The 27,963-nt window shown below is 44.7% G+C and overlaps 1 protein-coding gene across 2 annotated transcripts in view; it reads right to left on the bottom strand.

Moving 5' to 3' along the window:
* Positions 1-900: 900 nt before the first annotated feature.
* The window catches only part of SHISA4 (shisa family member 4), a 146,459-nt gene continuing 119,396 nt past the window's right edge, over positions 901-27,963 (bottom strand). For both annotated transcript variants that reach the window (XM_069756420.1, XM_069756419.1), the window contains exon 5: positions 901-1,793. In XM_069756420.1, the coding sequence (XP_069612521.1) occupies positions 1,759-1,793 (35 nt within the window). In that variant the 3' untranslated portion in view covers positions 901-1,758. The remainder of the gene's footprint in view (positions 1,794-27,963) is intronic.

Here is a 27,963-nt window from a genome sequence, read left to right as displayed (position 1 = left end):
TTATCTTCTCCCAGGCTGAAAGAGGGATAACCTTCCCAAGAGTTCATTGGGAGGGTTTTTAGTATCAGTGGAGATTTTGTTGAACATGAACCCCTTGTTCTTATTCTTTTTATCTTCCCATCTGTCTTGTGTTCTTGGTGGCTTCCTACGGATGAATATCTTACTCCGAAAGGGCCATTTATAAGATGGGTATGAGAGGATGGGGAAGGATTTTTTCTTATCCCCTGCCTTGTCTAGGATGTCATCTAAAGTGGAACCAAATAGGAATTCTCCCTCACAGGGAATATTGCACATCTTCGATTTTGACTGAAGGTCTCCCTGCCAACATTTAAGCCAGAGAGCTCTTCTAGCCGCATTGGAGAAGACTGCTGATCTGGCAGCCAGTCTGATAGAGTCTGCGGACGCATCTGCTAGGAAAGTGGCTGCCCCTCTCATTACTGGTAAAGTGTTTAGCATAATGTCCTGAGATGTTTTCCCTTTAAGCTGAGATTCTAACTGATCCAGTCAGATCATTAAGGAACGGGATGTACAGGCGGCGGCCACTGCTGGTTTCAGCCCTCCCCCAGCTGCTTCCTAAGCACCTTTCAGAAAAGCATCTACTTTCTTGTCCATGGGGTCTTTTAACAATGGCTACTGTACAATGGTACTGGATGTACAATTTTCATAGTCATGAAAATACAGAAAAATCTTTAAATGAGAAAGTGTGTTCAAACTTTTGGGCTGTACTGTATGTGTAATTTTTCTTTTTTATGGGGACAGTCTCTAACACAGGCTATCAACGCCACAAGGGAAAAGAACATGTTGGTGTTGGTTGGGGGGTTGTGGGCAGGTCCAAATTTTGCCCTGACACCTACAGGACTCTAGTTACCGACAGGTGGACAATACAAGGCTGCCACACAATTAAAACACATGTTTTGTTTATTATGACACAAACTGCTGTTACTGGTAATTACATATAAACAATGCAAACGTTAACATATTTGTGAATGTAGGGTCCTTCAATATTTCACTATCATTCGTAAATATCTAATTAAACCCTTAAAGGGGTTGTCCGATCTTAGAAGTCTGCAGTCACTCTGCGACTGCAGACAATCAACCTATTACAGTGTGCAATGTGCAAACTTTCACAATTCCACTGTTTTGCCTGTGCGGGTGGGTGGTCATGTCACGTATGCGATTTGCATACTTGCAGTCACAGGTAGACTAGACTAGACTCTGGCACTTCTCTCAATTATCTTGAAGTAAGCACAGAAGTGTGAGAATAGTTGGCACGTGAATGCAAGTATGCAAATTTCATGCATTTAGCCACTGTCACTATTCGGCTGTCTGTAGTCACATGAAATGACTGCAGACTTTTCTTCGGAGACTAGACAACTCCTTTAAGGAACATTGCTTGTTTTTACATGGGACTGATAAAGTTGTGCAGTTGAACCGACAATCTTTAATTAAAACGCTAGTAACTTAATTTGCTATAAACAGTCAGAGCTCTGACAAAGATGTATTCCTGTACATTCAACAGTTTAATGGACATCATGTTAGTCCACAAGGATAAATACATATATACCCATGCAACTCAGGGTCATAAAAAAGGAAGTCTTCCTGATAAAGGCATGTACATTTTCATTATATGGTAGAACAGTGGTTATACAGAAGGTCTGTGATGAAACAAACAAATAAATATAGAGTATCCCTCTGAGATGATCAATACATGCCACGATGAAATGAACCAGTGGCATCCATTTTTCTTCCTTTGTCTCGTCATACTCCAGGATACATTGTGTTTGGAGGTGCAGCTAAGGAAAAGAAAGTCGGTAAACATAATTGTCAGAAATTTGGTGAAAAATTTGCAATTTTCAAACTTTTAAATCTTGTGCTATTAACCAGAGTTATGTCACAAAAAATAGTTACGGTAATAAAAAACATTTACCACATGCCTATTTTACATCTCAGTCATTGTTTAAATATTTTTTTTGTTAGGAAGTTAGAAGGATTAAAGGACAATCAGCGAATTCTCATTTTTCCAAACTTACAAAACCATTTTTTTTAGGGACCACATCACATTTGAAGTGACTTTGGGGGCCTATATGACAGAAAATAGCCAAAAGTGACACCATTCTAAAAACTCCTCAAAGTCCTCAAAACCACATTCAAGAAGTTTATTCACCCTTTAGGTGTTACACAGAAATGAATGTAATGTGGAAGGAAAAAAATGAAAATTTACATTTTTTTTTTTTTCACAAGAAAATTTAATTTAGCCCCATTTTTTATTTTCACAAGTGTAAGGTTATGTGCACACGTTTGCCTGTAGAATTTTCTGTGCAGATTCTGCATCTCTTGGCAGAAAACGCAGGTCAAAATCTGTGCGTTATTTATGCGGATTTTGTGCGTTTTTGTTGCGGATTTACTGCGAATTCTGTGCAGATTTCTTGCGTTTTTACCCCTGCGGATTTCTATTATGGAATGGGAGCAGAAACGCAGCAGATCCACACAAAGAAGTGACATGCTCCTTCTTTTAATCCGCAGCGTTTCCACACTGAATTTTCGCACCATTAGCACAGCATTTTTTTTTGCCATTGATTTACATTGTACTGTAAATCACTAGCAGATCTGCAGCGTTTCTTTGTGCAAAAAAATGCCGCGGATCCGCAGGAAATCTGCAACGTGTGCACATAGCCTAACAGGAGAAAAGGGACCATACAATTTGTTGTGCAATTTCTCCTGAGTACGCCGATACCCCATAAGTGGGGGGAATACTACTGTTTGCGTGTACGGCAGGGTCGAAAAAATTTGTTTGAATTATTAGTAGTGACGAGCGAATATACTCATTGCTTGGGTTTTCCCGAGCACGCTCGGGTGGTGTCCGATTGTCGATTTTGCCGGTTTTTGGTCGATTCAGCTGCATGATTTACGGTTGCTAGCCAGCCTGAGTACATGTGGGGGTTGCCAGGTTGCTAGGGAATCCCCACCTGCATTCAAGCTGTCTAGCAGCCGTAAATTATGCAGCTGCAGTTGACAAAAACTAAATCTCCGAGCACTAACAAATACTCGGAGATCACCCGAGCATGCTCGGGAAAACCCGAGCAACGAGTATACTTGCTTATCACTAATTATTAGCGAATGTCATGGTGCGAGACCCTATTTTGGAAACTAGAATCCTCAAGGAATTTTTCTAGGTGTGTGGTAAGCACTTTGAACCCCCAGGTTCTTTACAGAAGTTTATAATGTTGAACTGTGAAATTGAAAAAAAAATTTTTCCCAGCAAAAATGTTGGTTTTCACCCAATGTTTTCATTTTCACAAGGGTAACAAGAGCAAATTAGACAATACAATTTGTGGTGCTATTTCTCCTGAGTATGCGGATACCCCAGTGGTCGAAAATTACTTTCGAGGCCCATTGCAGAACTCAGAAGGAAATACGCGCATGAACAACCCCTGGCAAAAATTATGTAAATCACCGGCCTTAGAGGATGTTCATTCAGTTGTTTAATTTTGTAGAAAAAAAGCAGATCACAGACATGGCACAAAACTAAAGTAATTTCAAATGGCAACTTTCTGGCTTTAAGAAACACTAAAAGAAATCAAGAAAAAAAAATGTGGTAGTCATTAATGGTTACTTTTTTTTAACTAAGCATAGGGTAAAAATTATGGAGTCACTCAATTATGAGGGAAAAAATTTTGGAATCACCCTGTAAATTTTCATTCCCAAAGCTTACACCTCCATCAAATTAGATCTGATCGTTAGTCTGCATCTAAAAAGAAGTGATCACACCTTGGAGAGCTGTTGCACCAAGTGGACTGACATGAATCATGGCTCCAACACGAGAGATGTCAATTGAAACAAAGGAAACTATCATCAAACTTTTAAAAGAGGGTTAGGCTATGTGCACACGTTGCGTTTTTTACCGCGGAACCGCAGCGATTTTGATGCTGCGGGTCCGCAGCAGTTCCAATTGTGTTTACAGTAAACATGTAAACCAATGGGAAACCGCAAACCGCTGTGCACATGCTGCATGAAAAACCGTGCAGAAACGCAGCGGTTTACAACCTGCAGCATGTCACTTCTTTGTGCAGAATCGCAACGATTCTGCACACATAGAAATGCATTGATCCGCTTAAGGCCGGTGATTCCAGAATTTTTGCCAGGGGTTGTAGGAGTTCAGATTTTATTGTTATGCTATGCGAGTCCCACGTCACATTGGTAGAGCCCCTGAGGTGCCAGAACAGCAGAAACTCCACATAAGTTATGTCATTTTACGAACTACACCTCTCAACCAATTCATCTAGGGGTGCAGTGAGCATGTTGACACCACATATTCTTCACAGAAATTTATACTTTTTTTGTGGTGAAGAATGAATAATTACATTTTTACCACCAAAATGTTGTTTTAGCCCCAAATATGTAATTTTTATAAGGGCTAATAGGAAAAAAAAAATCGACTTTACAGTTTGTTGTGCAATTTCTTTTGAGTACACCAATACCCTACATGTAAGGCCTCTTTCACACTTTCGTCGTTCGGTGTACGTCATAATGCAGTGAAGTGACGTATCAACGGATGTTGTGAAAAATAGTGGAAAACGTGTGTAATGCATCCAGTGTTATGAAGGATGCATTGAACGAGTTCCAGCCTGAATTTTAAGGTATAACATTCTGGAGAGAGAGGGAGAGGGACAGATGTGCATGCTCAGAATGAAAAAACGGGATACGTCGCTGGATTCCAGTGTTTGACGGTCAGCGACGGATCCTGTGCCCATAGGCTTCCATTATAGCCATTGAGGGACAGCGCAGGACCCGTCGCTGTGCGATTTTCCGACGTGCAGAAAAAACGTTCCTCTGAACGTTTTCTCCGCACGACGGACCACTATTTTCCGACGGATCCAGTGCACGACGGATGAAATGGATGGCCATCCGTCACAATCTGTCGCTAATACAAGTCTATGGGAAAAAACAGGATCCACCAGAAAAATTTGCAGGATCCTGTTTTTTCAGAACTCGACGGGAGGAAAAAGACGGAAGTGTGAAAGAGGGCTAATCGAGAACTAAGTTTGAGGCACAGTACAAAACTCAGAAGGTATAGAGCACCATTATTTACTGCAGATATCACGGTTATAGTTTGAGGGTGCCATGACCCAATGAAAGAGCCCTGAGGTACCAGAACAGTAGAATCCCCCATTTTACAAACTACACCTCTCAGTGAATTCATCTAGGGGTGCCGTGATCATTGTCACGATATGGTATGAAATATCATAAGTAGTTCTCTTGCTAGCCTGCGTGGGCTAAGCCCCCCTTCTTGGAGTGATGCTGCAACAGTTTGTAGCTTCAAATTCCTTCCCTTTCACTCAGCCAAGAGCTGCTTTGCCAGTGTAGATGGGGGAGGAAGAGTTTATTACCTCTAGCTCAGAGAGCCGAAGTATTTACGACCGGCATTCTTGCAGTGAAAAGTGACAGGCTAGAACTGGATTCTAACTTTCCAGAAATGCATGGAAGTCCTTTGTCTTGTTTTGTTAAGATATTACACAACCCGTTTACATAAAAAACACGAAAATATATATTCTTTACACCCCTCGGTGGATCTATTCACCACGTAAAGCCTGAGCTTCTAACTCCGTCTGGTAAAGAAGTAGGGTTTTCTCTGTAAATATGTATCCCAGATAGGACATATTTGATCTCATTAGAATGCTCACGTTAATCCGAGATGAATGCTAGGTTTGTTATGACTCTGACATGTTTTGTAGTGAAGTTATAGAAATCAGAGAAAATAGTTTAAAGTTTACCCAGAATGTAGAGAGAGGAGGGTCTGGATAAGCCAACCTTTCTGTGATGTCACAGCCTTAAAGTTTTTAAGTTTGTGGCAGGCTCCCCAGCTCAGTCTTCTGCTTGATTTCTTCTTCTGGACTTCTTGTCTTCTCCTGAAGCCAGCAGCACGTCCAAATGAGCTGGGACGTATGGTTGCCCGCCATGCTTTGAACATGTGAGTGTTATCTTTTCTCCTTTATTCCCTTTATGTTATAATTACCCGTGTACATATTTGCAATTGTCTCATTTGTAACATCTTTATAAAATATTTTTGATAAAGCACTGCCTAATTTTTATGGAATATAATATTTAATATTAGTTCGTTCTCCTGTTCTAAACCGTACCCTAAGTCTTCTGAAGGGAAATACGCTACTGTTGTGTTGGGTTAGCTTCGGACCCGTTTAATCGAAGCTGGTGGCAGTGAGAGTGTGCAGACTGTTGAGTGATGCTGTAGCGATTGCAGCGTTGATAATTATTGTTCCTGCCTGAGTGGGAGTAGTTACCGCGTCGCTGCAGCGTGCCCAATAGCCAGTACATAGCAGGCAGCCTTTCTGGCGACTAATTACCCAGGGTGCAGTACCTAATCTGACCTGAGAGTAAGGGGGGTGCCAGAGAGCTGCAAGTGTTAAGTGGAACTGTAAGCGGGATATACATAAATCCCTGCAGTTTGTGGTATATTGAAAGCAGTGGGATACCTAGAATAAGCCCCTGCTGTAAACTAAGAGGTCAATAGCCTTGTGTGTGTTTTCTCATCACATTGCCAGCAGTGGAGGGATAACTAAGATAAGCCCCCCTGCACATGTGATAGCCGTCTGTTGGCCCAAAGCCACCCCGACCCGTGACGTAGGGGTGACGGTCGCGGTGTGAATTGTAACAAATTGGTGGCAGCGGTCAGGGGAATCCTGACATTTGGTGGCAAGGCGGTGGGATATTAGAGCATTAGTGATTTGGTTTGAGCAATCATTCCTCTCACTAAAAACTTGCAGAAAGTTCTTGCGAGGACTCTGCGCAAATAAGTTTGGAGAACAAACTCAGTGTTTTTTAGTTGTGAGACAATTGCGTACTGGTAATTATCCCCTCCCTTCTCTTCGTTTTTCTATCCTATCTTATATTTGGCAACCATGGCTGCGAAAGGGGAAGCCTGGTACAACCAGCAGAAGAAGGACATTCTTGCTGGGATATGCATGTACCATGGCCTGAACCCCCAGGACAAGTCCAAGGCTCAAATGGTCGCTGACCTGGTGCAATTCGAAGCCGACCAAGCCAGGTCACAGAGCCCAGAGGCCGCAGAAGCCAGCACCAGCGAACATGGTGCTGCAGCAGAGGTCCAACCACTGAATGCTGGCCCTGTTAGCAATCCGGGCGAATTGGACCCCCACCTGCAGGCGGCCTTGAAAGAATTCCCCACTGACGACCATGAGGGACGTCGGCAGCTGATTCAGCAATACCGGCAGGAGGCCCAGCAAGCTGAGAGAGAGGCCCGAGCTGAGAGAGGCCCAGCGAGCCGAGCGGGAGGCTGAGAGAGCTGAGCGCCAAGCCCAGCGAGAACATGAACTGGAGATGCTCCGGCAGGGGGGGATGCCCTCCACCGCCCAGAGACGTGAGCCCAGCAGCGCTCAGATACCTAAGCCCCGGCCCGATCACTTCCCTGTTATGGAGAAGGACGGAGACTTGGACACTTTTCTGCAGGCCTTTGAGAAAGCCTGCAGACAGTATCGGCTGCCTACAGATGAATGGGCCCGATACCTGACACCAGGGCTGAGAGGTAAAGCTCTGGAGGCGTTTGCTGCCCTCCCTCAAGAACAAGATGGAGACTATGAGGCCATCAAGCAGGCCCTGATAGCAAAGTACCAGCTTACACCCGAGGTGTACCGTAGAAAGTTCCGGACCCTCCAACGTGGCCCACACGACAGTTACAGTGATGTGGTGCAGGGACTGGGGACCCACTTTGACCAGTGGACCCAAGGACTGTCAGTGACCACCTTTGCACAGCTGCGAGACCTGATGATCAAAGACCAGTTCTTTCATCTTTGCCCAGCTGAGGTGCGACAGTTCTGGATGGACAGAGAACCCAAAGACGTGACGAAAGCAGCGAAGATTGCGATGCCTATGAGGCCAACCGTAGATCAGAAGCGCGGAAGCCAGTCACCACCAGCTGGAGAGGGGGTAAGCCTGCAACCAACGCCAGTATCCCTGCCAGCCAGCACACCAGAGGTCCTGTCCCCGTAGCCAACAGCACCAGACCTCGCAAGTGTTACCACTGCAATCAGACTGGTCATATCAGTACCTACTGCCCAGCCAAGCAGAAGAACACCCCAGCCAAGGCCCCAGGGCCTAATGCAGCAGTTCTTTTGGTGGGTGGTGTGGTTGGGAGGGTGTGTGACAACGTACAGCACGTCACTGTGGGAGGCCATGTTGCTACAGGCCTCAAAGACACCGGGGCTGAACGAACCCTCATCCGACCCGAACTGGCGGCCCCTGAAGAAATCATTCTGGGGAAAACCCTAATTGTCACTGGGATTGGGGGCATCAGCTGTCCCTTACCAATGGCCCGGGTTTATATTGATTGGGGTGCTGGGAGCGGGGTGAAGGAAGTGGGGCTGTCTGATAATTTGCCCACTGATGTTTTGTTGGGGAATGATTTGGGGAGGATGGTTGCATACTACGTCCCTGACACCCCTCCCCAATCTAATGAGGGTAAAGTTAACCCTGATGATGATGATGATGGGAAATCGCATGTGTTACCTGACCATGCTTTATCTTGTAATGATGCATCTAATAACCATTTTTTTCCTAGGATTGATGGTGAAAATGTACCTGTGCCAGCTGACCCTGATAATGATTTTTCTGTGAAGGTTAATGTGTCCATAGGTACAGGCGTGCCCAGCCACGTCGCTCTGCGGAGTGAGACGGCTGAGGAACCCCTAACAGGGGCAAGTGTCGGTGCTACAGGAAATGGGGAGATGCATGGGAACCGTGAGGAAGGTGATGCCATGAAAGTGACCAGTGCCACCGAGGAAGGTAACTGGCCCATAAGTAGCACTGCCCCTGGAGTGTTGGGGGTGGATGGGGAGGTAGAGCCCATAGCAGCGCCGGCTGATGGGTCTGAAGAAACCCCCGGGGAGACAGCCTACGTAGCTGCTGTCACCCGCAGTCAGAGTGCCCGGAACGCAGATAACTGTCTGCCTTCCAGACCCTCCTCAGTCATCACTGTGACTGAACCAGAGGTGGACCCAGAGCAGGTTCCCCGTGGGGAAGGGACCCTGACGTCGCTTCTGGCTTCCCCTAGCCAGGAGTTTCAGGCCACTCTGCACACAGATGCGAGCCTAGAGAGTTTGAGACAACTTGCCGGGACGCTCTTCTCCGAGGCTGATAAGGAGAAGGTGTTCTGGGAACGAGGAAGGTTATACCGGGAGACCGTACCCGGAGAATCACAAAAGGAGTGGTTGAGGGAAAGACAGCTGGCCTTCTCTAGCCTTCTGATCGTGCACTCCGCCTCCTAGCTTCAGGTGTTTTAATTACAGCAGGTCCAATACCCCTCCACAGAGAGAGAGAATTTTAGTCTAAGAGGAGGTTTCACATGCACCCATTCAGATGGAGACGTTTATTCTCAGCGAGGTAGGGCAAGCGTAGGACCTGGTATAAGAGAGATGCCGTAAAGAGGCTACCAGGTACACATAAAATTGGCCATTTTTATGCGCTAAAAGCTCTCATTTTTCATATTTCTAGTGCAGTAATGCAGTTCAAATTTCGTGTTTTCAAGTTTGCATGTTTTAGCGCTGCAGTGTGCTGCCTTATTTACTTAAGCAAACCACACTGGAACCTTTCCGGGTCGTGTTCTCCAACCGACCTGGGAGGACTGAGTTAGCCGACCACGAGGTGGATACCAGGAATCACGCCCCACTACGGCGAACATCCTATCGAATCTCTGACCAGGTGCAGCAGATTATGCGCCAAGAGATCGATGAGATGTTACAACTGGGGGTGATTCGACGGTCAAAGAGCACGTGGGCATCACCTGTAGTTCTCGTGCCAAAGAAGGACCGGACCACCCGGTTCTGCGTGGACTACAGGGGGCTCAACGCCATCACAGCCCCGACGCGCACCCAATGCCGCGCATCGAGGAGCTGCTGGATAAGTTAGCTGGCGCAGATTACCTAACAATAATGGATCTGAGTAGAGGATACTGGCAGATTCCCCTGAGCCCCGAGGCGCAGGAGAAGTCCGCCTTTATCACGCCCTTCGGACTGTACGAGTCCACGGTCATGCCCTTCAGCATGAAGAATGCCCCTGCCACTTTTCAGCGGATGGTCAACCTCCTGCTTCAGGGACTGGAGAAGTATGCAGTGGCGTACTTGGATGACATTGCCATCTTCAGTTTCTCCTGGGAGGAACACCTGCAGCGTCTCGAGGAGGTGCTCAGGCGAATTCACCAAGCAGGACTGACTATCAAGCCCGGAAAGTGCCAGATGGGCATGAGGGAGGTTCACTACCTGGGGCACCGGGTAGGCGGGAACACCCTGAAGCCAGAGCCTGACAAAGTGGGAGTGATCGTGAACTGGCCCACTCCCGTGACCAAGAAACAGGTGATGTCCTTCTTGGGCACTGCAGGGTACTATAGGCGCTTCGTACAGCACTATAGTAAGCCTGGCAAAACCTTTGACGGACCTCACCAGGACGAAGCTACCCCACATCATCAACTGGACAGATGGCTGTGAGGGGGCCTTCCAGGCGTTGAAAACCGCACTGTGCAACGCCCCTGTGTTGAAAGCAGTCGACAGCAGTCGACCGTTCTTGGTGCAGACCGACGCCAGCGAGTTTGGCCTTGGTGCTGTGCTCAGCCAGGTTGACTCGGAGGACCAAGAGCACCCCGTGTTATACCTGAGCCGGAAGCTTTTGCCGAGGGAAGTGGCCTACTCCACCATCGAGAAGGAGTGCCTGGCCATAGTCTGGGCCCTGCAGCGCTTGCAGCCCTACTTGTACGGTCGCCCCTTCACTGTGGTGACCGACCACAACCCTCTGCGCTGGCTGAACGCCATGTGTTGAACCAAGGCAGGTTGCTACGCTGGAGCCTTGCCCTTCAGCAGTTTGACTTCACCATTGAACACAAAACGGGCAAAGAGCATGGGAATGCAGATGGACTCTCCCGCCAGGGTGAACCTACTGAGGTGCCCATGGAGGCATACCGTGGGGTTCTGCCTCCCTAGCGCACACCAAAAGGGGGAGGTGTCATGATATGGTATGAAATATCATAAGTAGTTCTTTTGCTAGCCTGCGTGGGCTAAGCCCCCTTTCTTGGAGTGATGCTGCAACAGTTTGTAGCTTCAAATTCCTTCACTTTCACTCAGCCAAGAGCTGCTTTGCCAGTGTAGATGGGGGAGGAAGAGTTTATTACCTCTAGCTCAGAGAGCCGAAGTATTTACGACCGGCATTCTTGCAGTGGAAAGTGACAGGCTAGAACTGGATTCTAACTTTCCAGAAATGCATGGAAGTCCTTTGTCTTGTTTTGTTAAGATATTACACAACACGTTTACGTAAAAAACACGAAAATATATATTCTTTACACCCCTCGGTAGATCTATTCACCACGTAAAGCCTGAGCTTCTAACTCCGTCTGGTAAAGAAGTAGGGTTTTCTCTGTAAATATGTATCCCAGATAGGACATATTTGATCTCATTAGAATGCTCACGTTAATCCGAGATGAATGCTAGGTTTGTTATGACTCTGACATGTTTTGTAGTGAAGTTATAGAAATCAGAGAAAATAGTTTAAAGTTTACCCAGAATGTAGAGAGAGGAGGGTCTGGATAAGCCAACCTTTCTGTGATGTCACAGCCTTAAAGTTTTAAGTTTGTGGCAGGCTCCCCAGCTCAGTCTTCTGCTTGATTTCTTCTTCTGGACTTCTTGTCTTCTCCTGAAGCCAGTAGCACGTCCAAATGAGCTGGGACGTATGGTTGCCCGCCATGCTTTGAACATGTGAGTGTTATCTTTTCTCCTTTATTCCCTTTATGTTATAATTACCCGTGTACATATTTGCAATTGTCTCATTTGTAACATCTTTATAAAATATTTTTGATAAAGCACTGCCTAATTTTTATGGAATATAATATTTAATATTAGTTCGTTCTCCTGTTCTAAACCGTACCCTAAGTCTTCTGAAGGGAAATACGCTACTGTTGTGATGGGTTAGCTTCGGACCCGTTTAATCGAAGCTGGTGGCAGCGAGAGTGTGCAGACTGTTGAGTGATGCTGTAGCGACTGCGGCTTTGATAATTATTGTTCCTGCCTGAGTGGGAGTAGTTATCGCGTCGCTGCAGCGTGCCCAATAGCCAGTACATAGCAGGCAGCCTTTCTGGTGACTAATTACCCAGGGTGCAGTACCTAATCTGACCTGAGAGTAAGGGGGGTGCCAGAGAGCTGCAAGTGTTAAGTGGAACTGTAAGCGGGATATACATAAATCCCTACAGTTTGTGGTATATTGAAAGCAGTGGGATACCTAGAATAAGCCCCTGCTGTAAACTAAGAGGTCAATAGCCTTGTGTGTGTTTTCTCATCACATTGCCAGCAGTGGAGGGATAACTAAGATAAGCCCCCCTGCACATGTGATAGCCGTCTGTTGGCCCAAAGCCACCCCGACCCGTGACGTAGGGGTGACGGTCGCGGTGTGAATTGTGACAAATTGGTGGCAGCGGTCAGGGGAATCCTGACAATCATATTGACATCACAGGTGTGTCACAAAAATGTTATACCATTGGGCAGTGAAGAAAACAATTACATTTTTACCACAAAAAAAAAATATTGCCCCAGATTTTACATTTTAAAAAGGGAAAATGGGTAAAAATGGCACCAAAATTTGTCAATGTCTGCTGAATGTGGCAATACGCCATACGTGGCTTTACAGTACTGCTTAGCCATGCTGAGAGACTCAGGAGGGACAGAGTGCTATTTGTTTCCTGGAGCACAGATTTTCCTATAATAGTTTGCAGACTCCATGACCAGAGCCCCTAAATGCTAGAAGAGCAGAATCCTCCTTTCAAGTGACCCCATTTCGGAAATTACACCCCTATGGGATTTAATCTTCAGGTGTAGCGATTTGACTCCATGGGTGTTTTCCAAAAACAAGCAGTAGTGGATGTTGCTGAATGAAAATTGCAAATCTGCTATTGTAGTGCCTGTACATTGTAGTGTTCGCATATTTTGCCCAGCTCATACTTCTGCAGACATGCACCCGTAAATTAGGCAGGCTCTCATTGCTACAGAAATGCCAAACGTGTAGAAGATAAATGTGGTTTATGCACACTGCAACATTGTGGTGCTCAGAAGGGAGAGGGGGTGAGGAGCCATCGCGCTTTTCCAGAGCCTTTACACTAACAGTAATGTGGAAGCCCCTTATATTCCTGTTAACAGATCATGGACCTGAGTGAGGACGTTCTTTTTTTTTATGAATTGAGTTGAATCATTAATTGAGAACATTTTACATAACATTTATTCAGCGCTCTACGCTGAGAACTTACATCGGGGTTTCCATTTAAATCTTCAAATGACACAATTCGCATGAAATCCCATAGGAATCCATTAAACTATAAATGAGGCATCAGAGTTACTCTGGACTCCACCTGGCCTCTGTTCAGCGGTGTCCCTTTTAGACGTGCACAAAACTGTGGTCGACGGCACTTTTATGCATGCCTAGAAAGACGGACACAGCTGGATCATAGGCCAGACAGCATCCACCGTGCCTCCATCTGCCTCATTACAGGGAATATTCCTCTGGGAGTTCAGTCACATACTTCAGAGATTTACACAGAGATAAACCTCGGTGTAAGAGCTCAGCATAGAGCGCAGGATATACGAGGGGCGACCCAAAAGTAATGATAATCGGTTATTTCTATTGCACACAGAAATTAAAATACAATGTTTTCTGCTCTCTTAGGTACCCACTAGTCCAGGAAAAAAAAATCACTTAAATAGACCACGATTCCCGGGAGCTACATTCATTTGAATATGAACTGCGGAGGAGTGCATATCAAAATGGAAAAACATCGAGCTCAGAGCTGTCATCAAATACCTCTGCTTGAAAAAAATGACTACCAAAGACATACACAGCGACTTGGTGGAAACATTGGGGGACTCTTCTCCTCCATATTCCACAGTTGCACGCTGGGCCAAGGAATTTAAGCTGGGAAGAACATCGACGGAAGATGAACATCGTGAAGGACGCCCATCCACGTCCCTCAATGAAGAAAACGTGAAAAAAGTTGAAGAAGTTGTATTGGCAGATCGAAGAGTGACTATCAGGCATGTAGCTGAGGTCACAGGGATCTCATATGGCAGTATTCAAAGAATCCTTGCAAAAGAATTGCACATGAGAAAGATCTCCACGCGTTGGGTGCCAAAAATGTTAACCGACGAGCAAAAGAAGAAACGAGTTGACATTTCAATAGCAAATCTCGAAAAGTTCGAAGCAGACAAGGAAAAATTTTTGTCACGTTTTTTGACCATGGACGAGACCTGGATCCACCACTTTGATCCCGAAACTAAACAACAATCGATGACATGGAAACGAGCCGACGAACCGACACCGAAGAAATTCAAAGTGTCAAGCTCAGCAGGAAAGGTTATGGCGTCTGTTTTTTGGGACGCTGAAGGAATTATTATGGTAAACTATTTGGAGAAGGGAGCCACTATTACGGGCCCCTACTACGCAGAACAAATAAGAAGATTGCGGGAGGCTATCAAGGAGAAAAGGCGCGGCATACTGCGGGCTGGAGTGCTGTTTCACCAAAATAACGCGCCGGCTCACCTCACAAAGCTGCAGTTGCCATGGCTACCATTCAAGAAGCGGGCTTTGAACTGGTGGAACACCCCCTCTATTCGCCAGATCTAGCCCCCAGTGACTTCTTTCTCTTTCCTCGGCTCAAGGAACACCTCCGGGGCAAGAAATTTGACAATAGCGACGTGATAACCGCTGTTGGGGATTTTTTTGAGGGTCAAGATCAAGAATTTTTTTCGAAGGGAAAAGAGATGGACTAAATGTATAGACTTGTTAGGAGACTATGTAGAAAAATTAAAAAATTTTTTGACTATATTCTTTGTGTTTAGTATTGATTATAATTACTTTTGGATCACCCCTCGTACGTAAGCCAAGAGTTACTGCGATCTTTGGGAGTCAAAATTAACAAAACAACAACAGATGAAGAATTGTTTTTCTTTATCTTTTACGCAATTAGATGACTTTATTCTGTGGGTCAGTGCGATCACAGCAATATCAGATTGATATCAGGTTTTTATGTTTGGCTGCTGTCACACACTAAAAGACGCTTTAAAAAAACAAAAAACAAATAAACTAGTTTTTGCATCGCCATATTTTGAGAGATATGATTTCCATATTTAGGCTGACAGTCATGTGATGGCTTTTTTTTTGCGGTACCATATTTAGGAACATGACATTTTTTCATCGCTTTCTATTACGATTTTTGGGAGGCAGATGAACAAAAATCAGCAATTCAGGAATTGTTTTTTGGGATTTTCCTTATGCCGTTCCATGTGTGGTAAAATTGATAAGGCAACTTTATTCTTTGGATCAATATGATTACAGCGATACCACATTTATATAATTGTTTTGGCACTTTTACACAATAAAAGCTGTTTTATATATGAAAAAAAAGTATTATGCATCGCTTTATTTATTTTTACGTTTTGGTTGATGGAGCTGTATGGCAGCTTGTTTTTTGCGGGACAAGATGGCATATCAGCTATACCATTTTTATTTACATTCGTCTTTTTCATCCCGTTTTATTACACTTTTTATTCGGTGGTATGATGAAATAGAATACTTTTTGCTTCTTTTTTATGATGCTCACTGAAGGGGTTAACTTGTGTGACGCTTCATAGGTTGAGGTGTTCCAGATGCGGCGATACCAAATATTTGTACTGGTACGGAAAGTATTCAGACCCCTCATTTGGTAAATTAAAAAAAGTTCATTTTTTTCTAATTAATGTACACTCTGCACCATCTTGACTGAAAAAAATCCCCAGAAATGTAGACATTTTTGCAAATTTATTAAAACTGAAATATCATATGGTCATAAGTATTCAGACCCTTTGCTCAGTATTGAGTAGAAGCACCCTTTTGAGCTAGCACAGCCATGAGTCTTCTTGGGAATGATGCAACAAGTTTTTCACACCTGCATTTGGGGATCCTCTGCCATTCTTCCTTTCAGATCCTCTCCAGTTCCGTTAGGCTGGATGGTGAATGGTGATGGACAGCCATTTTCAGGTATCTCCAGGGCTTTGGCTGGGCCAGTCAAGAATGGTCACAGAGTTGTTCTGAAGCCACTCCCTTGCTATTTTAGCTGTGTGCTTAGGGTCATTGACTTGTTGGAAGATGAACCTTTGGCCAAGTCTGAGGTCCAGAGCACTCTGGAGAAGGTTTTCATCCAGGATCTTTCTGTACTTCGCTGCATTCATGTTTTCTTCAATTGCAACCAGTCGTGCTGTCCCTGCAGCAGAAAAACACCCCCATAGCATGATGCTGCCACCACGTTTCACTGTTGGGATTGTATTGGACAGGTGATGAGCAGTGCCTGGTTTTCTCCACATATACCGCTTAGAATTAGCAGCAAAAAGGTCTATCTTCGTCTCATCAGACCAGGGAATCTTATTTCTCATAGTCTAGGAGTCCTTCATGTGTGTTTTCTTTTTTTGCAAACTCTATGCAGGCTTTCATATGTCTTGCACTGAGGAGAGGCTTCCGTCGGGCCACTCTATCATAAAGGCCTGACTGGTGGAGGGCTGCAGTGATAGTTGACTTTGTGGAAGCTTCTCCCATCTCCCTACTGCATCTGTGGAGCTCAGCCACAGTGATCTTGGGGTTCTTCGTTACCTCTCTCACCAAGGCTCTTCTCCCACGATTGCTCAGTTTGGCTGGACGGCCAGGTCTAGGAAGACTTCTGGTGGTCCCAACCTTCTTCCATTTAAGGATTACGGAGGCCACTGTGCTCTTAGGAACCTTGAGTACTGCAGAAATTATTTTTTAACCTTGGCCAGCTGTGTGCCTTGCCACAATTCTGTCTCTGAGCTCCTTGGCCCGTTCCTTTGACCTCATGATTCTCATTTGGTCTGACATGCACTGTGAGCTGTGAGGTCTTATATAGACAGATGTGTGCCTTAACAAATCAAGTTCTATCAGTTTAATTAAACACTGCTGGACTCCAATTAAGGAGTAGAACCATCTCAAGGAGGGTCACAAGGAAATGGACAGCATGTGACTTAAATATGAGTGTCTGAGCAAAGGGTCTGAATACTTATGACCATGTGATATTTCAGTTTTCTTTTTTAATAAGTTTGCAAAAATGTCTACATTTCTGTCTTTTTTCAGTCAAGATGGGGTGCAGAGTGTACATTAATGAGAAAAAAAAATGAACTTTCTTGAATTTACCAAATGGCTGCAATGAAACAGTGAAAAATTTAGCGGGGTATGAACACTTTCCGTACCGTATATGAACACACTCAAAAAAGAGGCAGCACTCCATAGTTTAAGTGAAAAATGTGGAAGGTTTAATCGACCCACATAGCCAGGCTATGTGGGTCGATTAAACCTTCCACATTTTTCACTTAAACTATGGAGTGCTGCCTCTTTTTTGAGTGTCTGTAAACTTGCTGCAATCGCTGGACTGGTTGCTTGAGGCCCTGCACCTGAAGATAAGTACTAGAGCTGTGCTGTTCCTTTTTCTTCTACTATATATATATATATATATATATATATATATATCTGTGTGTGTGTGTGTGTGTGTGTGTGTGTGTGTGTGTGTGTGTGTATGTATATATATGTATATATGTGTGTGCGTGTGCATATATATATATATATATATATATATATATATATATATATATATATATATATATATATATATATATATATATATATATATATATATATATATATATATATATATATATATATATATAACACCTTCTCATTTAAAGATTTTTCTGTATTTTCATGACTATGAAAATTGTACATTCACACTGAAGGCATCAAAACTATGAGTTAACACATGTGGAATTATATACTTAACAAAAAAGTGTGAAACAACTGAAATTATGTCTTATATTCCAGGTTCTTCAAAGTAGCCACCTTTTGCTTTGATGACTGCTTTGCACACTCTTGCACACTCTTGGCATTTTCTTGATGAGCTTCAAGAGGTAGTCACCGGGAATGGTTTTCACTTCACAGGTGTGCCCTGTCAGGTTTAATAAGTGGGATTTCTTGCCTTATAAATGGGGTTGGGACCATCAGTTGTGTTGTGCAGAAGTCTGGTGGATACACAGCTGATAGTCCTACTGAATAGACTGTTAGAATTTGTATTATGGCAAGAAAAAAGCAGCTAAGTAAAGAAAAACAAGTGGCCATCATTACTTTAAGAAATGAAGGTCAGTCAGTCCGAAAAATTGGGAAAACTTTGAAAGTGTCCCCAAGTGCAGTGGCAAAAACCATCAAGAGCTACAAAGAAACTGGCTCACATGAGGACCGCCCCAGGAAAGGAAGACCAAGAGTCACCTCTACTTCTGAGGATAAGTTTATCCGAGTCACCAGCCTCAGAAATTGCAGGTTAACAGCAGCTCAGATTAGAGACCAGGTCAATGCCACACAGAGTTCTAGCAGCAGACACATCTCTACAACAACTGTTAAGAGGAGACTTTGTGCAGCAGGCCTTCATGGTAAAATAGCTGCTAGGAAACCACTGCTAAGGACAGGCAACAAGCAGAAGAGACTTGTTTGGGCTAAAGAACACAAGGAATGGACATTAGACCAGTGGAAATCTGTGCTTTGGTCCGATGAGTCCAAATTTGAGATCTTTGGTTCCAACCACCATGTCTTTGTGCGACGCAGAAAAGGTGAACGGATGGACTCTACATGCCTGGTTCCCACCGTGAAGCATGGAGGAGGAGGTGTGATGGTGTGGGGGTGCTTTGCTGGTGACGCTGTTGGGGATTTATTCAAAATTGAAAGTATACTGAACCAGCATGGCTACCACAGCATCTTGCAGCGGCATGCTATTCCATCCTGTTTGCGTTTAGTTGGACCATCATTTATTTTTCAACAGGACAATGACCCCAAACACACCTCCAGGCTGTGTAAGGGCTATTTAACCAAGAAGGAGAGTGATGGGGTGCTACGCCAGATGACCTGGCCTCCACAGCCATCAGACCTGAACCCAATCAAGATGGTTTGGACCACAGAGTGAAGGCAAAAGGACCAACAAATGCTAAGCATCTCTGGGAACTCCTGCAAGATTGTTGGAAGACCATTCCCAGTGACTACCTCTTGAAGCTCATCAAGAGAATGCCAAGAGTGTGCAAAGCAGTCATCAAAGCAAAAGGTGGCTACTTTGAAGAACCTAGAAACTTTTGGTCTGTACTATGTATATATATATATATATATATATATATATATATATATATATATATATATATATATATATATATATATATATATATATATATGAATGTATGTGTGTGTATATATATGTGTGTGTATATATATGTGTGTGTATATATATGTGTGTGTGTGTGTGTGTGTGTGTGTGTGTGTGTGTGTGTATGTGTGTATATGTATGCACACCGTACATACATACACTAGATGGTGGCCCGAATCTAACGCATCGGGTATTCTAGAATATGCATGTCCACGTAGTATATCGCACAGCCCACGTAGTATCTTGCCCAACCACGTAGTATATTGCCCAGCTACGTAGTATATTGCCCAGTCACGTACTATATTGCCCAACCATGTAGTATATTGCCCAACCACGTAGTATATTGCCCAGTCACGTAGTATATTGCCCAGTCACGTAGTATATTGCCCAGTCACGTAGTATATTGCCCAGCCACGTAGTATATTGCACAGCAACGATACAGCACAGAGCCACGTAGTATACAGCACAGACACGTAGTATATTGGCCAGTCACGTAGTATATTGCCCAGTCACGTAGTATATTGCCCAGCCACGTATGTAACAGGTTAAAAAATAAAAAATAAACATATACTCACCATCCGAGGGCCCCTTGTAGTCCTGGAGCTTGTGTGCGGTGCACGCTGCAGCTTCCGGTCCCAGGGTTGGTATGAGCGCAGGACCTGTGATGACGTCGCGGTCACATGACCATGTCGTCATGGAAGGTCCTTCTCGCATACCATCCTTGGCCCCGGAACCTGCCGCTTGCACTGCCGAGGAAAGGACGCGACGGCGGAGGGTGAGAATAACTTTATTTTTTTATTATTATAGATCTTTTTACTAATGATGCTGCATTCGCATCAATAGTAAAAAGTTGGTCACACAGGGTTAATAACTGCGTTAATGAAGTGCCTTACACCACGGTCCATTAACACTTGCATTACCCCTGTGTGAGGGCTGACTGGAGGGGAGTATGGAGCGGGCACTGACTGCGGGGAGGAAGGAGCGGCCATTTTTCCGCTGGACTGTGCCGGTCGCTGATTGGTCGTGGCTGTCTTTCTGCGACCAATCAGCGACTTGGATTTCCATGACAGACAGAGGCCGCGACGAATGAATATCCGTGACAGACAGACAGATGGAAGTGACCCTTAGACAATTATATAGTAGATATATATATATATATATACGGGATATATCTATATATCTATATATATATACACACATACACATATACAGTTAAGTCCATATACAGTTAGGGCCAGAAATATTTGGACAGTGACACAATTTTCGCGAGTTGGGCTCTGCATGCCACCACATTGGATTTGAAATGAAACCTCTACAACAGAATTCAAGTGCAGATTGTAACGTTTAATTTGAAGGGTTGAACAAAAATATCTGATAGAAAATGTAGGAATTGTACACATTTCTTTACAAACACTCCACATTTTAGGAGGTCAAAAGTAATTGGACAAATAAACATAACCCAAACAAAATATTTTTATTTTCAATATTTTGTTGCAAATCCTTTGGAGGCAATCACTGCCTTAAGTCTGGAACCCATGGACATCACCAAACGCTGGGTTTCCTCCTTCTTAATGCTTTGCCAGGCCTTTACAGCCGCAGCCTTCAGGTCTTGCTTGTTTGTGGGTCTTTCCGTCTTAAGTCTGGATTTGAGCAAGTGAAATGCATGCTCAATTGGGTTTAGATCTGGAGATTGACTTGGCCATTGCAGAATGTTCCACTTTTTGGCACTCATGAACTCCTGGGTAGCTTTGGCTGTATGCTTGGGGTCATTGTCCATCTGTACTATGAAGCGCCGTCCAATCAACTTTGCAGCATTTGGCTGAATCTGGGCTGAAAGTATATCCCGGTACACTTCAGAATTCATCCGGCTACTCTTGTCTGCTCTTATGTCATCAATAAACACAAGTGACCCAGTGCCATTGAAAGCCATGCATGCCCATGCCATCACGTTGCCTCCACCATGTTTTACAGAGGATGTGGTGTGCCTTGGATCATGTGCCGTTCCCTTTCTTCTCCAAACTTTTTTCTTCCCATCATTCTGGTACAGGTTGATCTTTGTCTCATCTGTCCATAGAATACTTTTCCAGAACTGAGCTGGCTTCTTGAGGTGTTTTTCTGCAAATTTAACTCTGGCCTGTCTATTTTTGGTATTGATGAATGGTTTGCATCTAGATGTGAACCCTTTGTATTTACTGTCATGGAGTCTTCTCTTTACTGTTGACTTAGAGACAGATACACCTACTTCACTGAGAGTGTTCTGGACTTCAGTTGATGTTGTGAACGGGTTCTTCTTCACCAAATTAAGTATGCGGCGATCATCCACCACTGTTGTCATCCGTGGACGCCCAGGCCTTTTTGAGTTCCCAAGCTCACCAGTCAATTCCTTTTTTCTCAGAATGTACCCAACTGTTGATTTTGCTACTCCAAGCATGTCTGCTATCTCTCTGATGGATTTTTTCTTTTTTTTCAGCTTCAGGATGTTCTGCTTCACCTCAATTGAGAGTTCCTTTGACCGCATGTTGTCTGCTCACAGCAACAGCTTCCAAATGCAAAACCACACACCTGGAATCCACCCCTGACCTTTTAACTACTTCATTGATTACAGGTTAACGAGGGAGAAGCCTTCAGAGTTAATTGCAGCCCTTAGAGTCCATTGTCCAATTACTTTTGGTCCCTTGAAAAAGAGGACGCTATGCATTACAGAGCTATGATTCCTAAACCCTTTCTCCGATTTGGATGTGGAAACTATCATATTGCAGCTGGGAATGTGCACTTTCAGCCCATATTATATATATAATTGTATTTCTGAACATGTTTTTGTAAACAGCTAAAATAACAAAACTTGTGTCACTGTCCAAATATTTCTGGCCCTAACTGTATATTTGGACAGAGACAACATTTTTCTAAGTTTGGTTATAGACATTTCCACTATGAATTTTAAGCAAAACAATTCAGATGCAGTTGAAGTTCAGACTTTCAACTTTCATTTGAGGGTATCCACATTAAAATTGGATGAAGAGTTTAGGAGTTTCAGCTCTTTAACATGTGCGGTCCAGCTCACCCCAAATCATCTCGATTGGGTTCAGGTCTGGTGACTGTGGAGGCCAGGTCATCTGGCGTAGCACCCCATCACTCTCCTTCTTGGTCAAATAGCCCTTACAGAGCCTGGAGATGTGATTGGGGTCATTGTCTTGTTGAAAAATAAATGATGGTCCAACTAAACGCAAACTGGATGGCATAGCATGCCGCTGCAAGATGCTGTGGTAGCCATACTGGTTCAGTATGCCTTCAATTTTGAATAAATCCCCAACAATGTCACCAGTAAAGCACCCCCACACCATCACACCTCCTCCTCCATGCTTCACTGTGGGAACCAGGCATGTAGAGTCCATCCGTTCACCTTTTCTGCACTGCACAAAGCCACGGTGGTTTGAACCAAAGATCTCAAATTTGGACTCATCGGACCAAAGCACAGATTTCCACTGGTCTAATGTCCACTCCTTGTATTCTTTAGGCCAAACAAGTCTCTTCTGCTTGTTGCCTGACCTTAGCAGTGGTTTCCTAGCAGCTATTTTACCATGAAGGCCTGCTGCACAAAGTCTCCTCTTAACAGTTGTTGTAGAGATGTGTCTGCTGCTAGAACGCTGTGTGGCATTGACCTGAACTCTAATCTGAGATGTTAACCTGCGATTTCTGAGGCTGGTGACTTGGATAAAGTTATCCTCAGAAGCAGAGGTGACTCTTGGTCTTCCTTTCTTGGGGCGGTCCTCATGTGAGCCAATTTCTTTGTAGTGCTTGATGGGTTTTGCCATTGCACTTGGGGACACTTTCAAAGTTTTCCCAATTTTTCGGACTGACCGACCTTCATTTCTTAAAATAATGATGGCCACTTATTTTTCTTTACTTCGCTGCTTTTTTCTTGCCATAATACAAATTCTAACAGTCTATTCAGTGGGACTATCAGTTGTGTATCGACCAGACTTCTGCACAACACAACTGATGGTCCCAACCCCATTTATAAGGCAAAAAATCCCACTTATTAAACCTGACAGGGCACACCTGTGAAGTGAAAACCATTCCCGGTGACTACCTCTTGAAGCTCATCAAGAAAATGCCAAGAGTGTGCAAGAGTGTGCAAAGCAGTCATCAAAGCAAAAGGTGGCTACTTTGAAGAACCTAGAATATAAGACATAATTTCAGTCGTTTCACACTTTTTTGTTAAGTATATAATTCCACATGTGTTAATTCATAGTTTTGATGCCTTCAGTGTGAATGTACAATTTTCATAGTCATGAAAATACAGAAAAATCTTTAAATGAGAAGGTGTGTCCAAACTTTTGGTCTGTACTGTGTGTATATATATATATATATATATATATAGTGATGCAGTGACCCCTGTAACAGGTAGGGGGCGCTGCATGGTCTCCCCAGTATGCGCACGGAGGCGTATTGAGGCCGTGCGTGGCAATTGTGTGCATGGATGTGATGGTGAGACAGTGTCTGGAATTGTGGTTAATGGGAGGTATGTGTCACAGGGATGGATGCTCCCTGCGATGCAACCCGGAGTATCTTGTCTTTAGAGCGCGTGAGCACTGAAGATGTCATTTAGTGCACCTGGGTCCGGGTTGCGGGTAGCTATGAGAGATGGGAGGGTCTGGCTACCCACATACCTCACTCTGAGTGGGGGTGCTCACTGTATCTTTTTCCCTGCAGGTGTTTGAGGACCTGCCGTGATGTTATGATCATGTGACCAGTGCATGTGATGTTACCTCACCTGTGGGTGTGGTTACGGGCTACCTAAAGGACGTGTGTTAGCACATGGTAGGGAATGTTTGGGAGTCTGCAAGTCTGGGCAGACTTCCATGTGTCCTGGCTGGATACTGCAGAGGGGCCCTGTGTATGAGTGACCTGTAGAAGCCTGTGTTGCTTCCTGGAAAGCACATGCTAGCGTGGGAGGTCCTGGGAGTAGGACTGGATCCCTGAGCAGAGCAGTGGAACTTGGGGAAGCTACAGTCCTCGGTGGGTCTGGACTGACTGAGATATGCCGCAAAGGCAAGTTGGTGATCCCCGTTTGGCAGCTTCTCCAGAAGAGAGGACTGACAAGGAGTCAGCTGGTGGAGCAGGAGCTCCCGTAAGGTACCTTCCTAGACTGTTGGTCCTTTGGGGGTGTTCTATGAACTGTGTGGTAACCCACGGCAACTGGTCAGGAGGACCAGCGTGTTTAGTTACCACAGACTAAGGTTCTGAGACTTAATGTGAAGATAATGTGTTAACAAACGGACTACATGTAAGACAGTGATATGCAACTTGGCTTACGATGCGGTTTATGCTGTACAAAATAAACCGTATGGACTGTTTTGTTTGAAAAAATCGTGCCCGAGTATGTCAATCCCGTGCCAAGCGAGTAATCCCCTACCCGTTAGTAAGAGCAATCTTACAATATATATATTATATATACATACATACATACATACACATATACACACAACATACATACCGTGGGTAAGGAAAGTATTCAGATATATGTCTATCATGTATTTTTTTGTTATTTTGTGATTAAAATAAAATTATAGTAAAAAAGAAAATATACTTTTTTTTAACTATATCACGGTCGCAGCATTTAGGGGATTAAACTGCCAGGAGTGGTACAGGCAGGCGATTGTGTGTGCACAGCTCCTGTGAGCGCAAAATCGCAATGATGTATCAACACGTCAAAGTCCTTCCCAACCACAATGTATGGATAAGTCTAAGGTCGTGAAAGGGTTAAAGAGGTCCAAGTTCACCCTGAAGAGACTATTTTCATACAGTTGTGCTAAAAAGTTTACATTCCCCGGCAGAATTTTTGCTTTCTTGGACTTTTTTCAGATAATTTGAATGGTAACACCAAAACTTGTTCTCCACTCATGGTTAGTGGTTGGGTAAAGCCATTATTGTCAAACTACTGTGTTTTCGCTTTTTAAATGCACAATAAGGAGGTACTTGAAGAAAAATGGGCTGCTTGGTCGAGTTGCCAGAAGAAAGCCATTACTGCGCAAATGCCACAAAGTATCTTGCCTACAATACGCAAAACAGCACAGAGACAAGCCTCAAAAACTTCTGGAACAAGGTAATTTGGAGTGATCAGACCAAAACTGAACTTTTTGGCTGTAATCATAAACCTTCCATTTGGAGAGAGGTCAACAAGGCTTAAGATGAAAGAAACACCATTCCTACTGTAAAGCACAAAGGTGGACCGCTGATATTTTGGGAATGTGTGAGTTACAAAGGCCAAGAAAACTTGGTCAAAGTTGAAGGAAAGATGAATGCAGCACGTTATAAGCAAATACTGGAGGCAAATTTGCAATCATCAGCCCAGAAGCTGCGTATGGGACGTACTTGGACGTTCCAACATGACAACGATCCAAAACACAAGGCCAAGTCGACCAGTCATTGGCTACAGAAGAACAAAGAGAAGGTTCTGGAGTGACCATCTCACTCTCCTGACCTCAATATCATTGAGCCACTCTGGGGAGATCTCAAGCACGCAGTTCATGCTAGACAGCCCAGGAATTTACAAGAACTTGAGGTTTTTTGCCAAAAAGAGTGGGCAGCTTTACCATCTGAGAAAATAAAGAACATCATCCACAACTACCACAAAGGATTCAAGCTGTCATTGATGTTAGAGGGGGCTGTAACGGGGTCTACCAAGCTGGGGTACCACCCCGTGTTTCAGGAGGTCCACTCTGCTTTGTCTGGAGTCTGAATGAAGGACGCTGGCTGGAATTGCTTGGTTACATGGGCGCATGTAAAAGATCACTGCTTCTCCACGTATTTCCAGTCTGACAACACTTTACTCACAGGACACAGAATATATCACACAGATAGAGAGGGCAGGCCAATAGAAAAGCGGCAGGCCAGACATACATTACAATAGCCGCAGGTGGCCGGAGCCTGCCGATATTTACTGTGGGAATTACAAAAGTGGGGGGCGAACAAAAGGGGAATATCGTGTCCCCTCTGCCCAGGGGCGCAGCCTGTGGGCTGATGCATTAGGGACATGCATCTCACATGGAACCTATTATACATACATATAACTGCACAACATATTCTGGGTGCCGAGTGGTTCCGTAACACGGCTCCCCTTTTCAGTGACGCGATCGGCATACACAGTCTGATCCTTAACGGATCGGTTTGGGGATGACCGAAGTTTATGGGGTTGGTACAAGTTCCATTTGTCGACTTAGTCCATTGGCATTACCGTTTTGTTTGACGGGTCTGTGGTGGATGGTGAAGTCCAGAGGTTGTAGGGCTAAACTCCATCGCAGCAATCTGTCGTTGTCTCCAGAGACCCGATTAAGCCAGACTAGGGGATTATGGTCCGTTAGGAGGGAAAACTGTCATCTATACAAATATGGTTGCAACTTTTTGAGTGCCCATACTACCGCCAGGCACTCCTTGATGGCCGCATAGCTTACTTCACGGGGCAGTAGTTTCCGACTCAGGTAAGCTACCGCGTGTTCTTGGCCGTCCGGCCGGACTTGGCTCAGTACTGCCCCCAATCCAAACATAGAAGCGTCTGTGTGAACAAGGAAACGTTTAGTTGGATCGGGTGCGGCCAATACAGGGGTATTCGTGAGGGCGTCCTTTAGTTGGTGGAAGGCTTCCTCACACTCTGGGGTCCAGGTTACCTGGCGGGGTTGGTTCTTACGGGTCAGAGGGGCTTGGCTACGCTGCTGTAATTGGGAACGAATTTCCTGTAATACCCCGCTGTCCCTAGAAACGTCATGACCTGGGTTTTAGTGGGTGGGGTGGGCCATTTGGCTATATGGCCTCAATCTTGGCTGGTTCTGGTCGCTGTTTCCCACTTCCCACCCAATGCCCTAAACACAGAACCTCTGCTTTGCTCACGTGACACTTGTTTGGGTTCAGTGTGATTCTGACTTGTGGATCCTGTTCAATACTGTCTCTGGGTGATTTAGATGCTCTTCCCATGTTGCACTGTAGATGGCGATGTCGTCCAGGTAGGCACAAGCATAGTCCTGGAGACCATCCAGAAGCCGGTCAGCCAGCCTCTGGAAGGTTGCCGGGGCATTATTGATCCCGAATGGCATAACTCGAAACTGGAATAAGCCGAACAGGGTGACAAATGCCGACTTGGGAATAGCGTCAGGACTAAGGGGAATCTGCCAGTAGGCTTTGCATAGATCGATGGTGGTCAAATACTTTGCCCCCGCCAGCCGGTCTAATAACTCATCCACACACGGCATGGGATATGCATCCGTCACTGTTTTCTCATTGAGCTTTCAATAGTCTACACAAAACCGTGTAGTCCCATCCTTGTTGGGCACTAACACTACCGGGATGCCCAGAGACTATCTGACTCTTCAATGACCCCTAAACGCAACACCTCTTGTATCTCGTCGCATCTCCTCTCGTACAGACTCAGGGACGCGGAAGGGGTTTTGTCGCAGGGGGGTCTGATCCTGGGTCTCAACCTTATGTTGTGCCAGGCGAGTGTACCCTGGTCTCCCCGAAAACATCCTCTGTCACTGCCTCAACAACTCCTCCGCCTGCTGTCTCTCCCGGGGGCCTAGGTCTTCACCCAAGTGTACCTGGTCCCATGTTTTAGACTGAGTCCTTTCCCCTAAGACAAGGGAAGTCCGGCTAAATCCTCTGCTTCAGGTGCACAGATGGCCACTACCTCTTCAGGGCGC

Source organism: Ranitomeya imitator, chromosome 3 (genome assembly GCF_032444005.1).
Source record: "Ranitomeya imitator isolate aRanImi1 chromosome 3, aRanImi1.pri, whole genome shotgun sequence".
In the NCBI taxonomy this organism is placed as follows: domain Eukaryota; kingdom Metazoa; phylum Chordata; class Amphibia; order Anura; family Dendrobatidae; genus Ranitomeya; species Ranitomeya imitator.
Note: the sequence above shows the minus strand (reverse complement) of the source record. Positions and strands in the feature narration are given on the sequence as shown.